At 38.5% G+C, this 14071-nt stretch overlaps 1 protein-coding gene across 2 annotated transcripts in view; it reads left to right on the top strand.

Annotated features, from left to right (window-relative positions):
- The first annotated feature begins 587 nt into the window (after nt 1-587).
- The window catches only part of cenpk (centromere protein K), a 31922-nt gene continuing 18438 nt past the window's right edge, over nt 588-14071 (top strand). For both annotated transcript variants that reach the window (XM_039738156.1, XM_039738155.1), the window contains exons 1-3: nt 588-670; nt 10494-10517; nt 11439-11576. In XM_039738156.1, the coding sequence (XP_039594090.1) occupies nt 668-670; nt 10494-10517; nt 11439-11576 (165 nt within the window). In that variant the 5' untranslated portion in view covers nt 588-667. The remainder of the gene's footprint in view (nt 671-10493; nt 10518-11438; nt 11577-14071) is intronic.

Genomic DNA, 14071 nt, shown 5'->3' with positions numbered 1-14071 from the left:
GTTCGGTTTTTCGAAACAGTAGTTATTATAAATGACTAAACAATACTTGAGACATTTATTTTCAAAATAAGGTAAACTGGGGAGCTGCTTGGGGGATTTTGAGTGAAACAACTGGCGACCATACCGGTGATGTAACGAGTGAAAAGACCGTGCTACGAAGTCTGCTCAAATCTGTGCTCATCTTAAACATTTAACTCTCTGAAAATGCACATTCGTAACGTTTATGACAGTAGGCTTAACTTTAAAGAGGGTAAATGCACATTTCAGAATGTGAAAACCGAACACTTTTGTGACAAAAGCGATGGACTTGTTACACTACAAACCTTGCAAGTTTTTCTTAACGTATGTTTACCAACCTTTTCATTGGAGTGCAACAGTTAAATTCATTTAAGTCCCGTCGGTGAAAAATTCAGCCTCTACCATCCAACTCGACACTCCAAGTTTACGTTGCACACTGCAGAAGCAGGGCGGTGCACAACTGACATCATCCATGTATGTTACTCCGGATAGGTCAGTCTTATCCGTCAATCATTCTGAAGTGCCCTATCAACTTGTAAAGAATTCATGACGTTTTCCGAACTGTCTGCCCGGTTTTTTCTGGAACGGAAGATCGTAGTTGGAACACAGATAGTAAACAGGCTGCTTAAATAACCCTGCGCTATTGAAAATGGTAAGTTTAATGTTAAAAGAATATGTATGGGATAGAAAAAGAGAGCGCATGATGTCTTCGTGACTTGCAAACAGCCAGAGAAATCATAGCATAGTCGAATAATTTAACGGATGCTGAATTTTACACCAAGTAATCTGCCGGAATAGCACAATGTTTTAAACCGAATACGCGCGTAATTTGAATTTTTACAAGTTTTTTTTTTATTATTATTAATCAAAGTAGTCTCCTTTTTCTTATTGCTCCAGTGATTTGCTGTTGGACTGTAGGGCTTGTAATTTTTAATCGCATCGTCCGAAAAGATTTATATAAGTGCTTGTCCTTAAGGAATATTATACAAAAGGTACATTTATATGACTGATAAATTTAATGCTGGATTAAATTTGTGTCTTTGCCGTAATTAATTTCATAGATTCGAATCTATGAACGAATTACAAGTGAGTCGAGACCCTCGCCTTCTCCTCTCCTTTTGTTTAGCAGTTTCTAACTCCTACACGCGCGATAGACCAAACAAGAGTTAGGCATGATACAGTGCACAAAAAATTAATGTTGTTTGTGGTTATATTTTAGACAATACAACTTTAAACTGCATAAGCAGTGGCTACTTTTTTACTTCTCTGTCTTATGTCTTTGGCAGTAGAGTTACCAAGTCCGGCAAAAATCCTTAGCCCAAAGACAGCCCAAAATCTGCCTAATAAATGACTCCTTTTCCATTTACATCATAATAAATTTAATGAATATATATATATATATATATATATATATATATATATATATATATATATATACCTGTATATGCCCAGAAAATTCATGATGTCCGTATAAACTAGTCCCACCAGTTTTAACACACTCGGACTTTATTTAACACGGACAGCTTACGCTGTGTGGTACTGGAACTGCATGTTGGAAAGACTTGTTATACTTGTTATGGAGAAACAAACGTCCAGAACACAAAAGCCCTTGTCAGCAATCTGCTTCACAGTATATTATACATTAAATTATGATGCAAATATGGCTGTATGCATGTAGCAATTTGTTTTTATTCTTTTCCAGGACCTATTTTTGAATTATCCAAGATACTGCCAGTTGCTAGTCATTATTTTATACTTTTCAGTCTTTCTTTTTTCTTCTCATGTTCTTTTGTGTTCTCTTTATCTTTTGGTCAGATGTCATATTTATCAGCAGTGATGAGTAAATCTCGCTGAATTCAGTTTGCCTCAAGTTCGATGAAAATGCAGAAATGTTTGTGAATTTTGGTGAACTCTGTGAAATGCATTGAAGTCACTGGGGGAAAAAGATTATAATTATGGTTTATAATGGTGCACTGGTGTTTTCATTGTATCCCTGAAGGCTAGGGAAGCATCTGCCAACTATGCTGGACCAAATAATGTGACCTGAGCTGTGAAGCAGCAGTGCTAACCACTGTACCAAATTAGATAGATAGATACTTTATTAATCCCCAAGGGGAAATTCACATACTCCAGTAGTAGCATACTGATAAAAAAACAATATTAAATTAAAGAGTGATACAAATGCAGGTAAAACAGACAGTAACTTTGAATAATATTAACATTTACCACCACCCCCCCCACCGGGTTGAATTGAAGAGTCACATAGTGTGGCGGAGGAACGATCTCCTCAGTCTGTCAGTGGAGCAGGATGGTGTCAGCAGTCTGTTGCTGAAGCTGCTCCTCTGTCTGGAGATGATCCTGTTCAGTGGATGCAGTGGATTTTCAATTATCGACAGGAGCCTGCTCAGTGTCCATCACTCTGCCACGGATATCAAACTGTCCAGCTCCGTGCCTACTCCTTCCTCACCAGTTTGTCCAGCCGTGAGGCATCCTTCTTCTTTATGTTGCCTCCCCAGCACACCACCGCATAGAAGAGGACGCTCGCCACAACCGTCTGATAGAACATCTGCAGCATCTTATTGCAGATGTTGAAGGACGCCAGTCTTCTAAGGAAGTATAGTCGGCTCTGTCCTTTCTTGCACAGAGCATCAGTATTGGCAGTCCAGTCCAATTTATCATCCAGCTGCACTCCCAGGTATTTATAGATCTGTACCCTCTGCACACAGTCACCTCTGATAATCACAGGGTCCATGAGGGGCCTGGGCCTCCTAAAATCCACCACCAGTTCCTTGGTCTTGCTTGTGTTCAGGTGTAGGTGGTTTGAGTCGCAACATTTAACAAAGTCCTTAATTAGGTTCCTATACTCCTCCTCCTGCCCACTCCTGATGTAGCCCACTATAACAGTGTCGTCAGCGAACTTTTGCACGTGGCAGGACTTCGAGTTGTATTGGAAGTCCGATGTATATAGGCTGAACAGGACCAGAGAAAGTACAGTCCCCTGCAACGCTCCTGTGTTGCTGACCACAATGTCAGACCTGCAGTTCCCGAGACGCACATACTGAGGTCTGTATTTAAGATAGTCCACAATCCATGCCACCAGCTATAAATCTACTCCCATCTCTGTCAGCCTGTCCCTAAGGAGCAGAGGCTGGATGGTGTTGAAGGCTCTAGAGAAGTCCAGAAACATAATTCTTACTGCACCACTGCCTCGGTCCAAGTGGGAGAGGGACCGGTGTAGCATATAGATGATGGCATCCTCCGCTCCCACCTTCTCCTGGTATGAGAACTACTAAATTATACTCTTTGATACTCCCAAGTCCTTTATCTCTCACTGCATCTCCTGAGCTCTTATCACTATTGACTGACTAAACCCACAGAGCCTGTGATGCATGAGGTTAGCGTTACATACAGTACTGGGGCTGCTTAGCGAGGAGCATGGCATGCTTAAATCAACAGTGAAGACATAATATACAAAGACTTTATGCAGAACATTTACAGTAAGTCGGGTCTTGAAACCCAACAAAATCGATCATAAAATCAGACCCCGAATTATAGGCCCATTCAAAAATGCAACACTTGATGGTGTTGGTGTATGAGGGTGTGAGATACACAAAACAGTGCACACGTTGCTTCGGAATAGTTTGTGTATCACCGTGTGGTCACGTAGGCACAATAGAGAAAGAGAGAGAGAGAGGTTAGGAGCACATACAGATACAGCGCATTGCCGCACTCACATAGAAAAAAAAAGGCAGTGTGCTCTGTGGTTACTCTCTCAGGTGGGCGTTAGCATATCATAATCTCTTGGACCAATAGCGTGAGTTTTCCTCATTCGACGTATACAACCGACATTGTAAAATACCAGAAATTACAGTATACTGTAAAATCAAGTCCCGACTTATCCGCAGGAGAACTTATCCACGACTATATACTGTATGGTATATACTGTAGCACATTGTCATACAAATAGTGTAGCTGAAAGTGCTTTACAAGATGACAACAAGAAAGTTACAGTGCATCCGGAAAGTATTCACAGCGCATCACTTTTTCCACATTTTGTTATGTTACAGCCTTATTCCAGAATAGATTAAATTCATTTTTTCCTCAGAATTCTACACACAACACCCTATAATGACAACGTGAAAAAAGTTTACTTGAGATTTTTGCAAATTTATTAAAAATAAAAAAATTGAGAAAGCACATGTACATAAGTATTCACAGCCTTTGCCATGAAGCTCAAAATTGAGCTCAGGTGCATCCTGTTTCCCCAATCATCCTTGAGATGTTTGTGCAGCTTCATTGGAGTCCACCTGTGGTAAATTCAGTTGATTGGACATGATTTGGAAAGGCACACACCTGTCTATAGAAGGTCCCACAGTTGACAGTTCATGTCAGAGCACAAACCAAGCATGAAGTCAAAGGAATTGTCTGTAGATCTCCGATACAGGATTGTCTCAAGGCACAAATCTGGGGAAGGTTACAGAAAAATCTCTGCTGCTTTGAAGGTCCCAATGAGCACAGTGGCCTCCATCATCCGTAAGTGGAAGAAGTTCAAAACCACCAGGACTCTTCCTAGAGCTGGCTGACCATCTAAACTGAGCGATCGGGGGAGAAGGGCCTTAGTCAGGGAGGTGACCAAGAACCCGATGGTCACTCTGTCAGAGCTCCAGAGGTCCTCTGTGGAGACAGGAGAACCTTCTAGAAGTACAATCAACTCTGCAGCAATTCACCAATCAGGCCTATATGGTAGTGTGGCCAGACGGAAGCCACTCCTTAGTAAAAGGCAATGGCAGCCCACCTGGAGTTTGCCAAAAGGCACCTAAAGGACTATCAGACCATGAGAAACAAAATTCTCTGGTCTGATAAGACAAACATTGAACTCTTTGGTGTGAATGCCAGGCATCCCGTTTGGAGGAAACCAGGCACCGCTCATCACCAGGCCAATACCATCCCTACAGTGAAGCCTGGTGGTTGCAGCATCATCCTGTGGGGATGTTTTTCAGCAGCAGGAACTGGGAGACTAGTCAGGATAAAGGGAAAGATGACTGCAGCAATGTACAGAGACATCCTGGATGAAAACCTGCTCCAGAGCGCTCTTGACCTCAGACTGGGGCGACGGTTCATCTTTCAGCAGGACAACGACCCTAAGCACACAGCCAAGATATCAAAGAAGTGGCTTCAGGACAACTCTATGAATGTCCTTGAGTGGCCCAGCAAGAGCCCAGACTTAAATCTGATTAAACATCTCTGGAGAGATTTTAAAATGGCTGTGCACCGACGCTTCCCATCCAACCTGATGGAGCTTGAGAGGTGCTGCAAAGAGGAATGGGCAAAACTGGCCAAGGATAGGTGTGCCAAGCTTGTGGCATCATATTCAAAAAGACTTGAGGCTGGAATTGCTGCCAAATATGCATCGACAAAGTATTGAACAAAGGCTGTGAATACTTATGTACATGGGATTTCTCAGTTGTTTTATTTTTAATAAATTTGCAAAAACCTCAAAGTTTTTTCATGTTGTCATTATGGGGTGTTGTGTGTAGAATTCTGAGGAAAAAAATTAATTTAATCCATTTTGGTATAAAGCTGTAACATAACAAAATGTGGAAAAAGTGATGCGCTGTGAATAATTTCCGAATGCACTGTACATGAAAAGAAAAATAAGATAAGGCAATAATATTAAAAATAAGTAACAAAAACAGGTATGGTCTGATGGCCGGGAGAACAGGGGGAAAAAAAAAAAAAAAAACTCCAGTTAGGCCGAATTAAAAAAAGCAAAATGAGTAGGGGTTCTAATGCTTAAAAGACCGTCCAGTACCCGCTGGGCATTCTACCCAACATAAATGTTTTTAACTCAGTTCTCTTTGTTTTCATGCTTCACATGACACTATATCAGGATCTTGGTCTTATGGACAGCTGGTTACCCACCTTCAGTCCATGAACACTTGGCCTGCATGGTGCCTTGATCAGATGGTGGTGTCGGCATTAATTGCCACCACAGAAGAACCGGAAAAGACAACAGAGAATAATATAGACTAGTAAAGATTGCAGATCCCTGAAGAATATGATCATTTTATGCCCATGCAGTCTATCAGGAATACAACTAAATGTAGCTATGAAAAGGCCGTATTAAAATAATGGAATTTTAGCAGTTTTTTAAAATGTTCCATAGTGCTAGCCTGGTGAATTTCTATTGGTGAACTATTCCAGATTTTAGGTGCATAACAGCAAAAGGCCGCCTCAGCATTTCTTTTAAGCTTGGCTTTTAGAGTTATAAGCAGATCTCCATTTGAAGTTCTAAGGTTATGACTTGGAGTGTAAGGGATAGACATTCCAAAATGTATAACAGAGCAAGAATATTTAAGGCCATATAAACTATTATTAGTATTTTAAAGGTAATTCTGAATGACACAGGTAACCAATAGAACGAGTGCTCAGATTTTCTTTTCCCAGTTAAGATTCCGGCTGCTGCATTCTGCACTAACTGTAGCAAATTGAGGTCTGTTTTTATGCATATTATCTGTATGAAAGACCACTAAATAGCATTGTTACTGAATAGTAAAGACCGCTTTGAGCACACTATCTGGCCAGGTCTTCCTAATTTCAATTGCTACCTCACCTTACCACATTGATTCTGTATTTTCCCTAATTTGCCCACACACACGATACGCATACTCAGACGCAAGCACAGGGCACAAGCAAAACTGCCCCTGACCCACTCCAGCGTTCTGCAGCAGCACCTTGACTATATTTTCCAGAATACATTTTTAGATCATTTCGCTTTGATATTGAATTTATTTTGTGTTAATTATTATAAGTTTCTGGCTTGTTTTGCACCTATATTTTTTAAGAAGCCCCAAAAATACATCCCATCTCACCAATATTTGTATGTGTGGTGCTCTTTTCTAACTAGCCCAATTTGGTGGAAAGCCTGTACATCTGCTTGACCACCTAGCTTCCAGTTTGGCCTCGTAATATGCTTAGCTAAATTATACAGTGTAATCATTTTAATTGCATTATGGAAGATTAATATTGTAACACTGAAATTTTACTTGGGATTAGACTTAAATATGTATTCTGATTCCTGACATTTATTGTGTATTCTCTTACCGATTCAGTGTTTAATTTTGCCATATAGCTTAAAAACTGGTGAGCACAAATTGTAGCTCAGATTTTAATATGAAATCCTAGTTTAGTTTAGTTTCCTCCCACAATCCCTGCCCAGGATTGGTTCCTGCCTTGTGCCCTGTGTTGGCTGGGATTGGCTCCAGCAGACCCCCGTGACCCTGTATTCGGATTCAGCGGGTTAGAAAATGGATGGATGGATCCTAGTTTTATTAAAATATTCTTTACATTTTAAAGAAAGTGATTACCTGTATATCCACATTTTCTCACTACTCAAAGCGCTCAGCAATTGCAGGTTAAGGGCCTTGCTCAAGGTCCCAACAGAGCAGAGTCCCTATTGGCATTTACGGGATTCGAACCGGCAACCTTCCGATTACCAGCGCAGATCCTTAGCCTCAGAGCCACCACTCCAGTAATCGACTTGGCCTCAGAGCCACCACTCCAGTAATCGATTATTTGTCATTCCTCTGCACACAACTGCCTCAACTTATCAGAATTTCTGTCTTTATTCCTTTTAATTGTGTGTTTAGAATCAATCCGTGTTTTTACACACTCTTTAATATAACATTTTAAAAGGGGTTTCTAAAATGACAAATAAACCCTTATTCTGATTGGAGATACTGGGTTATTGGTCTCTGAGAAGCCTGATTAACGTCCATAGATTTCTCCACAAGTAGCCTGGTTATTTAGTCATGTAAAGACATAACCATGTTACAGTTAAATATTTTGTAGTCTGCCTATGTCCATTGCACTGTTGTGCTTCATATGTGATTTCAGCAGCCACAAGTAGAAGACAGTTGAAGTGTCCATAAGATTTTTTAAAGGCAAATCCTTGGGTGATTGCATTATTTCTTCTCTTGGTTGAAATAATCTGTCTTGGCATTTTAGAAATGTTGGTGAGCTGAATGAACAGTGCTAAGCTCAGCAGCACAATCTCAGGAGCAGTGTTCAGGGTAATGTTAAAAGTAAACTTGTATTATGTAGTCTGATTACATTTTAAAGTAATAAGTAACCTAACACAATGCTTATTTTATTGAAGTAAAAATGCACGTGTTATTATTATTATTATCCAAACGGCACTGGGTGTAAGACAAGAAGTAAATATACTTGTATGCCAGTCATTTGCAGGGCTCAGCTGCACACCCTAACAGAAAAGAGAGAGTGTGCTGCGTGCAATCCAGTAACAGAAACATTAATAAAGCATCAGTTTAGTATTAATCTAGTGTCACAAGAATGGTCAGCCGCCTGTATATTGTTCCATGGCTGCAAAAGTGAGTTAATTTGAACACAGATGTTCACAGATTCAAGTCCAAAACAGAACTGATGTTATTGAGGTAAGATGGCGGCTTTAAAGGCCAATAAAGGAAATTATGTCATCGGGGCCGAAATTGACGTCATCGTCAGTTTTTTGGGAGGGATGGCTTGAGGGGTTGGGGACGGAAGTGATGTCATCAGTGGTGCTGGTACCCTGTGGGATTTCACGTGGATGGTCTGCAAAAAAGAGAGAGAGAGAGACAGTCAGCACACCCAACCACCCCCTACTCTGGCGTGGAATTACTATCATTTAGGCCAGGGGTCCTCAATCGCAGTCCTGGAGAGCCGCAGTGGCTGCAGGTTTTTGTTCTGACCTGGTTGCTTAATTAGAAAGCAATTCTTGCCAATAAAGCACTAACAAGCTATGAAATTAAATTAACTCTGCTATGTCAGGTCATTCTCATATCCTAGATTTTCTTTCCCTTTCTATCATGCAAATGATTTGAAGGCTAAAATGGACGAGTAATTCTCAGTCCTTCACTTTTTTCTCTTCATTTTTCTTCCAAGTATTTAATTAAACCCAATAGTGCAGATAAATACACACAGGTGTAAATGTAAATAAGCTAAATGGAGAAATGCTGCTCTCTCTTGTCATTTGCATGTTATTGATAATAAGGAGCAATTAAAATAGCTGTTTAAGACAAAATTAAGCAATAAGGGCTCAAACTCACTAAAGTGAAGCAGAAGTGTTACTTTAGCAATAAGTGCTTTTTATTAAGCAACTGGGTTGGAGCAAAAACCTGCAGCCACTGCAGCTCTCCAGGACCGTGATTGAGGACCCCTGATTTAGGCCCTTCAGCTGTCTCCCAGTCACACGTGTGATTTGCGGAAACCATATGAACAGGAGATGCGATGTTCATACCATGAATCGTCGGTGGCTCAGGTCCATCCATTATCCAACCCGCTATATCCTAACTACGGGGTCAAGGGGGTCTGCTGGAGCCAATCCAAGCCAACACAGGGTGCAAGGCAGGAAAAAAATCCCGGGCAGGGCGCCAGCCCACCGCAGGTGGCTCAGGTCAAGAATGTAAAGAAGAATGGATTTTATTTACTTCACAGCACACAAACGACTCAATATATTTATAACACACAACAATCATCACAGGCTTCATGCTTGTTTTCATATTCAAGGTGGACATTGATTCCTTTTGCATTTTTTTCGGGCAATTTAATAATATTAGAGTGTTTTGCTAAAGGGGGACTCCAGAAGAATACTTGTGGATGTAAACAGAAGTTTATAAGAAGCCAGGTTTCTGCCTTAACTGGGTTACTCGCCTTATCCTGGTTTTGTGTGTGCATGTAAATATCAATGTTCTTCAAGCACATAGAGAAGGCCCGCAAAATCTTCTCTAGAATCTTCATTTGCTAAGAAATTTGGCAAATGAAAATAAACTATTCAGTCTAATAAGCTTATTTGTTTAGCTAATAGTTAAACTATCCCAATATCTCATCCAGATAATTCTCAAAGGTTGTCAAGGTTTGTGCGTCAACTATATGTCTCTGTAGTTTATTGTAGAGTTCCACAACTCTTTGTGTAAAGAAGTACTTCCTGGATTTATTATGACTCTTAACTACTCAGGTTGAGCCATCCAGGTTTGTTGGCTGTAACTGAACCACCATATCATGGCATGCTGAGGTGGCCCGAACATATAGGATGAAAGGCAGATAATGTTTAGCTAAAGAAATCTGCTGTGAGGAATGTCAAAGACGTGGAAGAAATGAGACGAATAGATGTTGCCACCAAGGATATAGAGGACTCCAGGGTGCCCACGTGAATTTCTTCACACAGTCCAAGGCCATACAGATTAGTTGGATTGGTAATGCTAAATTGACCTTCGCGAGTGAGTGAGTGAGTGAGTGAGTGAGTGTTTGTTTGCGTTAACCTTGTGCCCTGTCCAGGAATTGTCCCTGCTTGTGCCCGATGCATGCTGAGATAGGCTCCAACTTCCATACGCCCCATTTGGGTTTGGAAGATGGATGCGTGGGAGGGGCTTGTAGACAATCATTTGTCTTTTAATAATTTACTTTTGATCTTTTTCTAGGATGCTATGGAAGTCTTACAGCAGGTAAGATGGCTTTTTTGCTTGCTATTTTAAATGTTTAAAAGATTTAGGAAAAGGAGGTTATAACTTTGAGTTACACCTTTTTTTCTTTTGAATGTCTATTTTAAACTCATCACATCATCCAGTTTCCCTGGTTTGAAGACTTCTCTTTGTTGTTGTTACTTCTGTTTTAGGTCTAATTTCAATTCTGATGTCTTTGACTATCAAAACATGTACTGTACCACAAATCCATAATTGTTCTCTTAGGAACATCAGTGTTTTATAATGAGGCACTTGATGATGCAGGAATTAAACTACATATTTTTGTTTTAAAGTATTGTTTTATTATATTTTTTGGCATGTAAATAAACATTTGAGCGTAGGGAAAAATAGGTTCACTGGGTCGTTATTGTCACACGTACAGAGTACAGTGAAATTCTAAGCATGTTGTGTTAGATCATTTAGATTGTTTCAGCAAATGTTTGTTGTTTGTGCAAATATGTACTGGCAAAGTAAACAAAACTAAATATTAAAAGGAGTGAACTTACTTACAGTTATTGCCTGTTATTATGAGGTAATGATGTTTGCCAGTATAACACAGGGACTCATTTCTCAAACTATTTATACGATGTGTTTATACGATCTTAGCAAAGATATAAAGTAGTTATGAAGCACAATACAATAATCAAGAAAACAGATCCTACTAAAATAATAATTATTTTCATTCTGTTTTAAACAAATATTTGGTAATGCATTAGTCTGTAAGTGACATATATTCTGTTACCTAAACATCTGTTAGTTGTTAAAGAATGAAAAATAATTTCAAGTGCAACAAAAATCCTCTTTTATCATTTAAGGCATTTTGATAAACTTCAACACCCAAAGAAAATTGTTAACCACAGTTTTAACATTTAGATATTTCTAGTGAAATTAATTGTCTTCTAGGCTAAAGCCTTGGCAAATGCCATGACCTTGTATCAAGAAACATTACCTCCGGATCTCACAACTGAACTAGAATTTCTGGCTAGTGCCAAGGAGGAGTTGTTCAATGAGTGTGAAGAGAAATGGAAAGAAATTGAAGAGGTAGGTTCATTTGTATCCACTTATAGTAACCTGTCCTTAAAAATGCCGGTGAATAGAATCCATGCTTATGGTCTCAAATTCCAAGCTACCATCTTGTTTTCAAATAATTTAGATCAAGCCTAAATGTATGGCAAAAGACTGCTTAAATGAATATGTGTGCAATTTCAAGTAGAAGTGACACAAATTATGTAATTATTATAAGTAAGCAAATTGACATGCATACCGTACTATGCTAAATATACTTCATGTAATTCATAGGGTAGGTATTGATGAAATGGTGAATTTTTGTTTTAATATCTCCAACGTTTCTTTTGTAATACATGGAAAATTCACTATGCATTTAAAAGGCATATGCTATGATGTTAAGTGTATTAGAAGAAACTGAACACAGCGGAGTCTTTATTCATTTGTTAGTTCAGTTATATTCTCAATTGTTTGCACAACTTGGGGACAAAAGAGTGCACAATAGCATACTGTAGCATGTCAGGGAAATATTGTTTTGGAGAATTTGGCAAAATTTGCACTGGCAATAGTACCTGTATAGGGTGGACCAGATCTAATTATGCAATTTTCATTACGCTATAACTTAAGTTTATTACAAAGAGAATCCACAAAAAATTCTTTTTGTTGTCGATAGAGGGCAGCACCTACCCTGCATTCCAAAATGGCGGGGAGATGGTTGTCAGTCGAACAGCGGGTGTGATGTGTTTGCCTTTTCATAATTGCATAATTAGATCTGGACCGCCCTGTATATCATTCATATATATATATATATATATATATATATATATATATATATATATATATATATGTATATATGTATGTGTATATATATATATATATATATATATATGTGTGTATCTGTATATATGTGTGTATGTATATATATGTATATATATATATGTGTATATATATGTATATATATATATATGTGTATATATATGTATATATATATATGTGTATATATATATATATATATATATATATATATATATATATATGTATATGTGTATGTATGTGTGTGTGTATATATATATATATATATATATATATATATATATATATATATATATATATATATATATATGTATATATATATATATATATGTATATGTGTATGTATGTGTATATATTCATTGCAAGAGTGTCTGGTGAAAAATTCTTAATAAATTGGCTATTTGAATATTTACTTTTTAATTGCCTAATCATCTGTCTATGTACCGTACATACTGTGCGCATATTCTCATACATTTTACTGCATTTCATGCACCCTTGTTGTGTGTGATGTAAAAGTTTGCGTTGCACTTTTGCTGGATAATGAAGCCCTGTGCTACCTAAAGACATGTTACTGTTGCCACAGTGCATATGAAGAAAGAGAATGGCTAACAGTTTGATTGGTTATTTGAGCTAAAACGAGTGAAGCAAAGAGACTGAAAATGTGTCGTTATTACAAGAAATGAAAGCTTGGGTTATTTTTGTGCGTTCACATTCAAAGTGGGAATGTGTGAATGTGAAATGCTATGCTAGTATCTATTAGCACAAGCCAAAGTACACACAATTAGTATGCTGTGGACTTTCCCAACGGTGAGTTACTTTAAAAGGAAAATGAAAGAGTTAAAATCTTAACAAACAGCATGGTTGTCAACTTTCACAAGACTGAATACAAGCAAAAAAAAAAATGGCAACTATCACATTGCTGTGCGTGAGCCATGTCCTATTTAAACAAGAAAAAAAATCATTCAGCGATGTATTGGTCATAAAATAATCTTTGCAGTGGTTTCTAACTTGGTTTTTTTTTTTCGGGAGATTTCAAAAACAAAAATGATATTGCAGCAGTCATTATGGACTTGCAGTTGTCAAGGAGTACTGTAACGAGGTATTGTGAAATTAAGGCAAAAGACCACGACAATTCAAAAAAAAAAAAAAAGGCATGTAAATGTTTTTCTTAACAGTTTAATTAAATTGCTCAACTGATAACTAGCAGATCTGATGCAATGTGCAAACAAAGTGAAACTTTTTCATATTTTAATTACTATCACTGTATAATTCATGAGAAAGCATTTTGCAGAAAGATTTTACATATGAAAGAGATGTTAGACTTTTTGCTCACTTTTGAGGAAGAAGCTTACAGCTGCTGTTTCGTTTGCGCCTGGAGGACACGGCGGCAGACAACATGGACTTCCTGATACATATGGATTGAACTTTATTGTCATTGTACAAGTACAATGAGATGTAGCTATTGCATACCCCTTGGGGTCAGAGTGCAAGATCAGCTATAAAACACAGTGCCCCTGGAGCAATTGCAGGTTAATAAGCAGAGCCCAACGGAGTAAAATACCTTCTGGCAGTAATGGGATTTGAACTGGCAACCTTCTGGATACCGGCACAAATCCTGAGCCTCGGAGCCACGGCTTTGTGTGATGGCTCAGCAGAGGTCAGTTTTTGACAAGGTTCAGAGTGCTGTTGCCTGAAGTCAAAGCTTTTTTTTTTAAGTC

The sequence above is a fragment of the Polypterus senegalus genome, chromosome 16 (assembly GCF_016835505.1).
Source record: "Polypterus senegalus isolate Bchr_013 chromosome 16, ASM1683550v1, whole genome shotgun sequence".
NCBI classification, from domain to species: domain Eukaryota; kingdom Metazoa; phylum Chordata; class Cladistia; order Polypteriformes; family Polypteridae; genus Polypterus; species Polypterus senegalus.
This window is presented reverse-complemented; position numbering and strand designations above follow the sequence as displayed.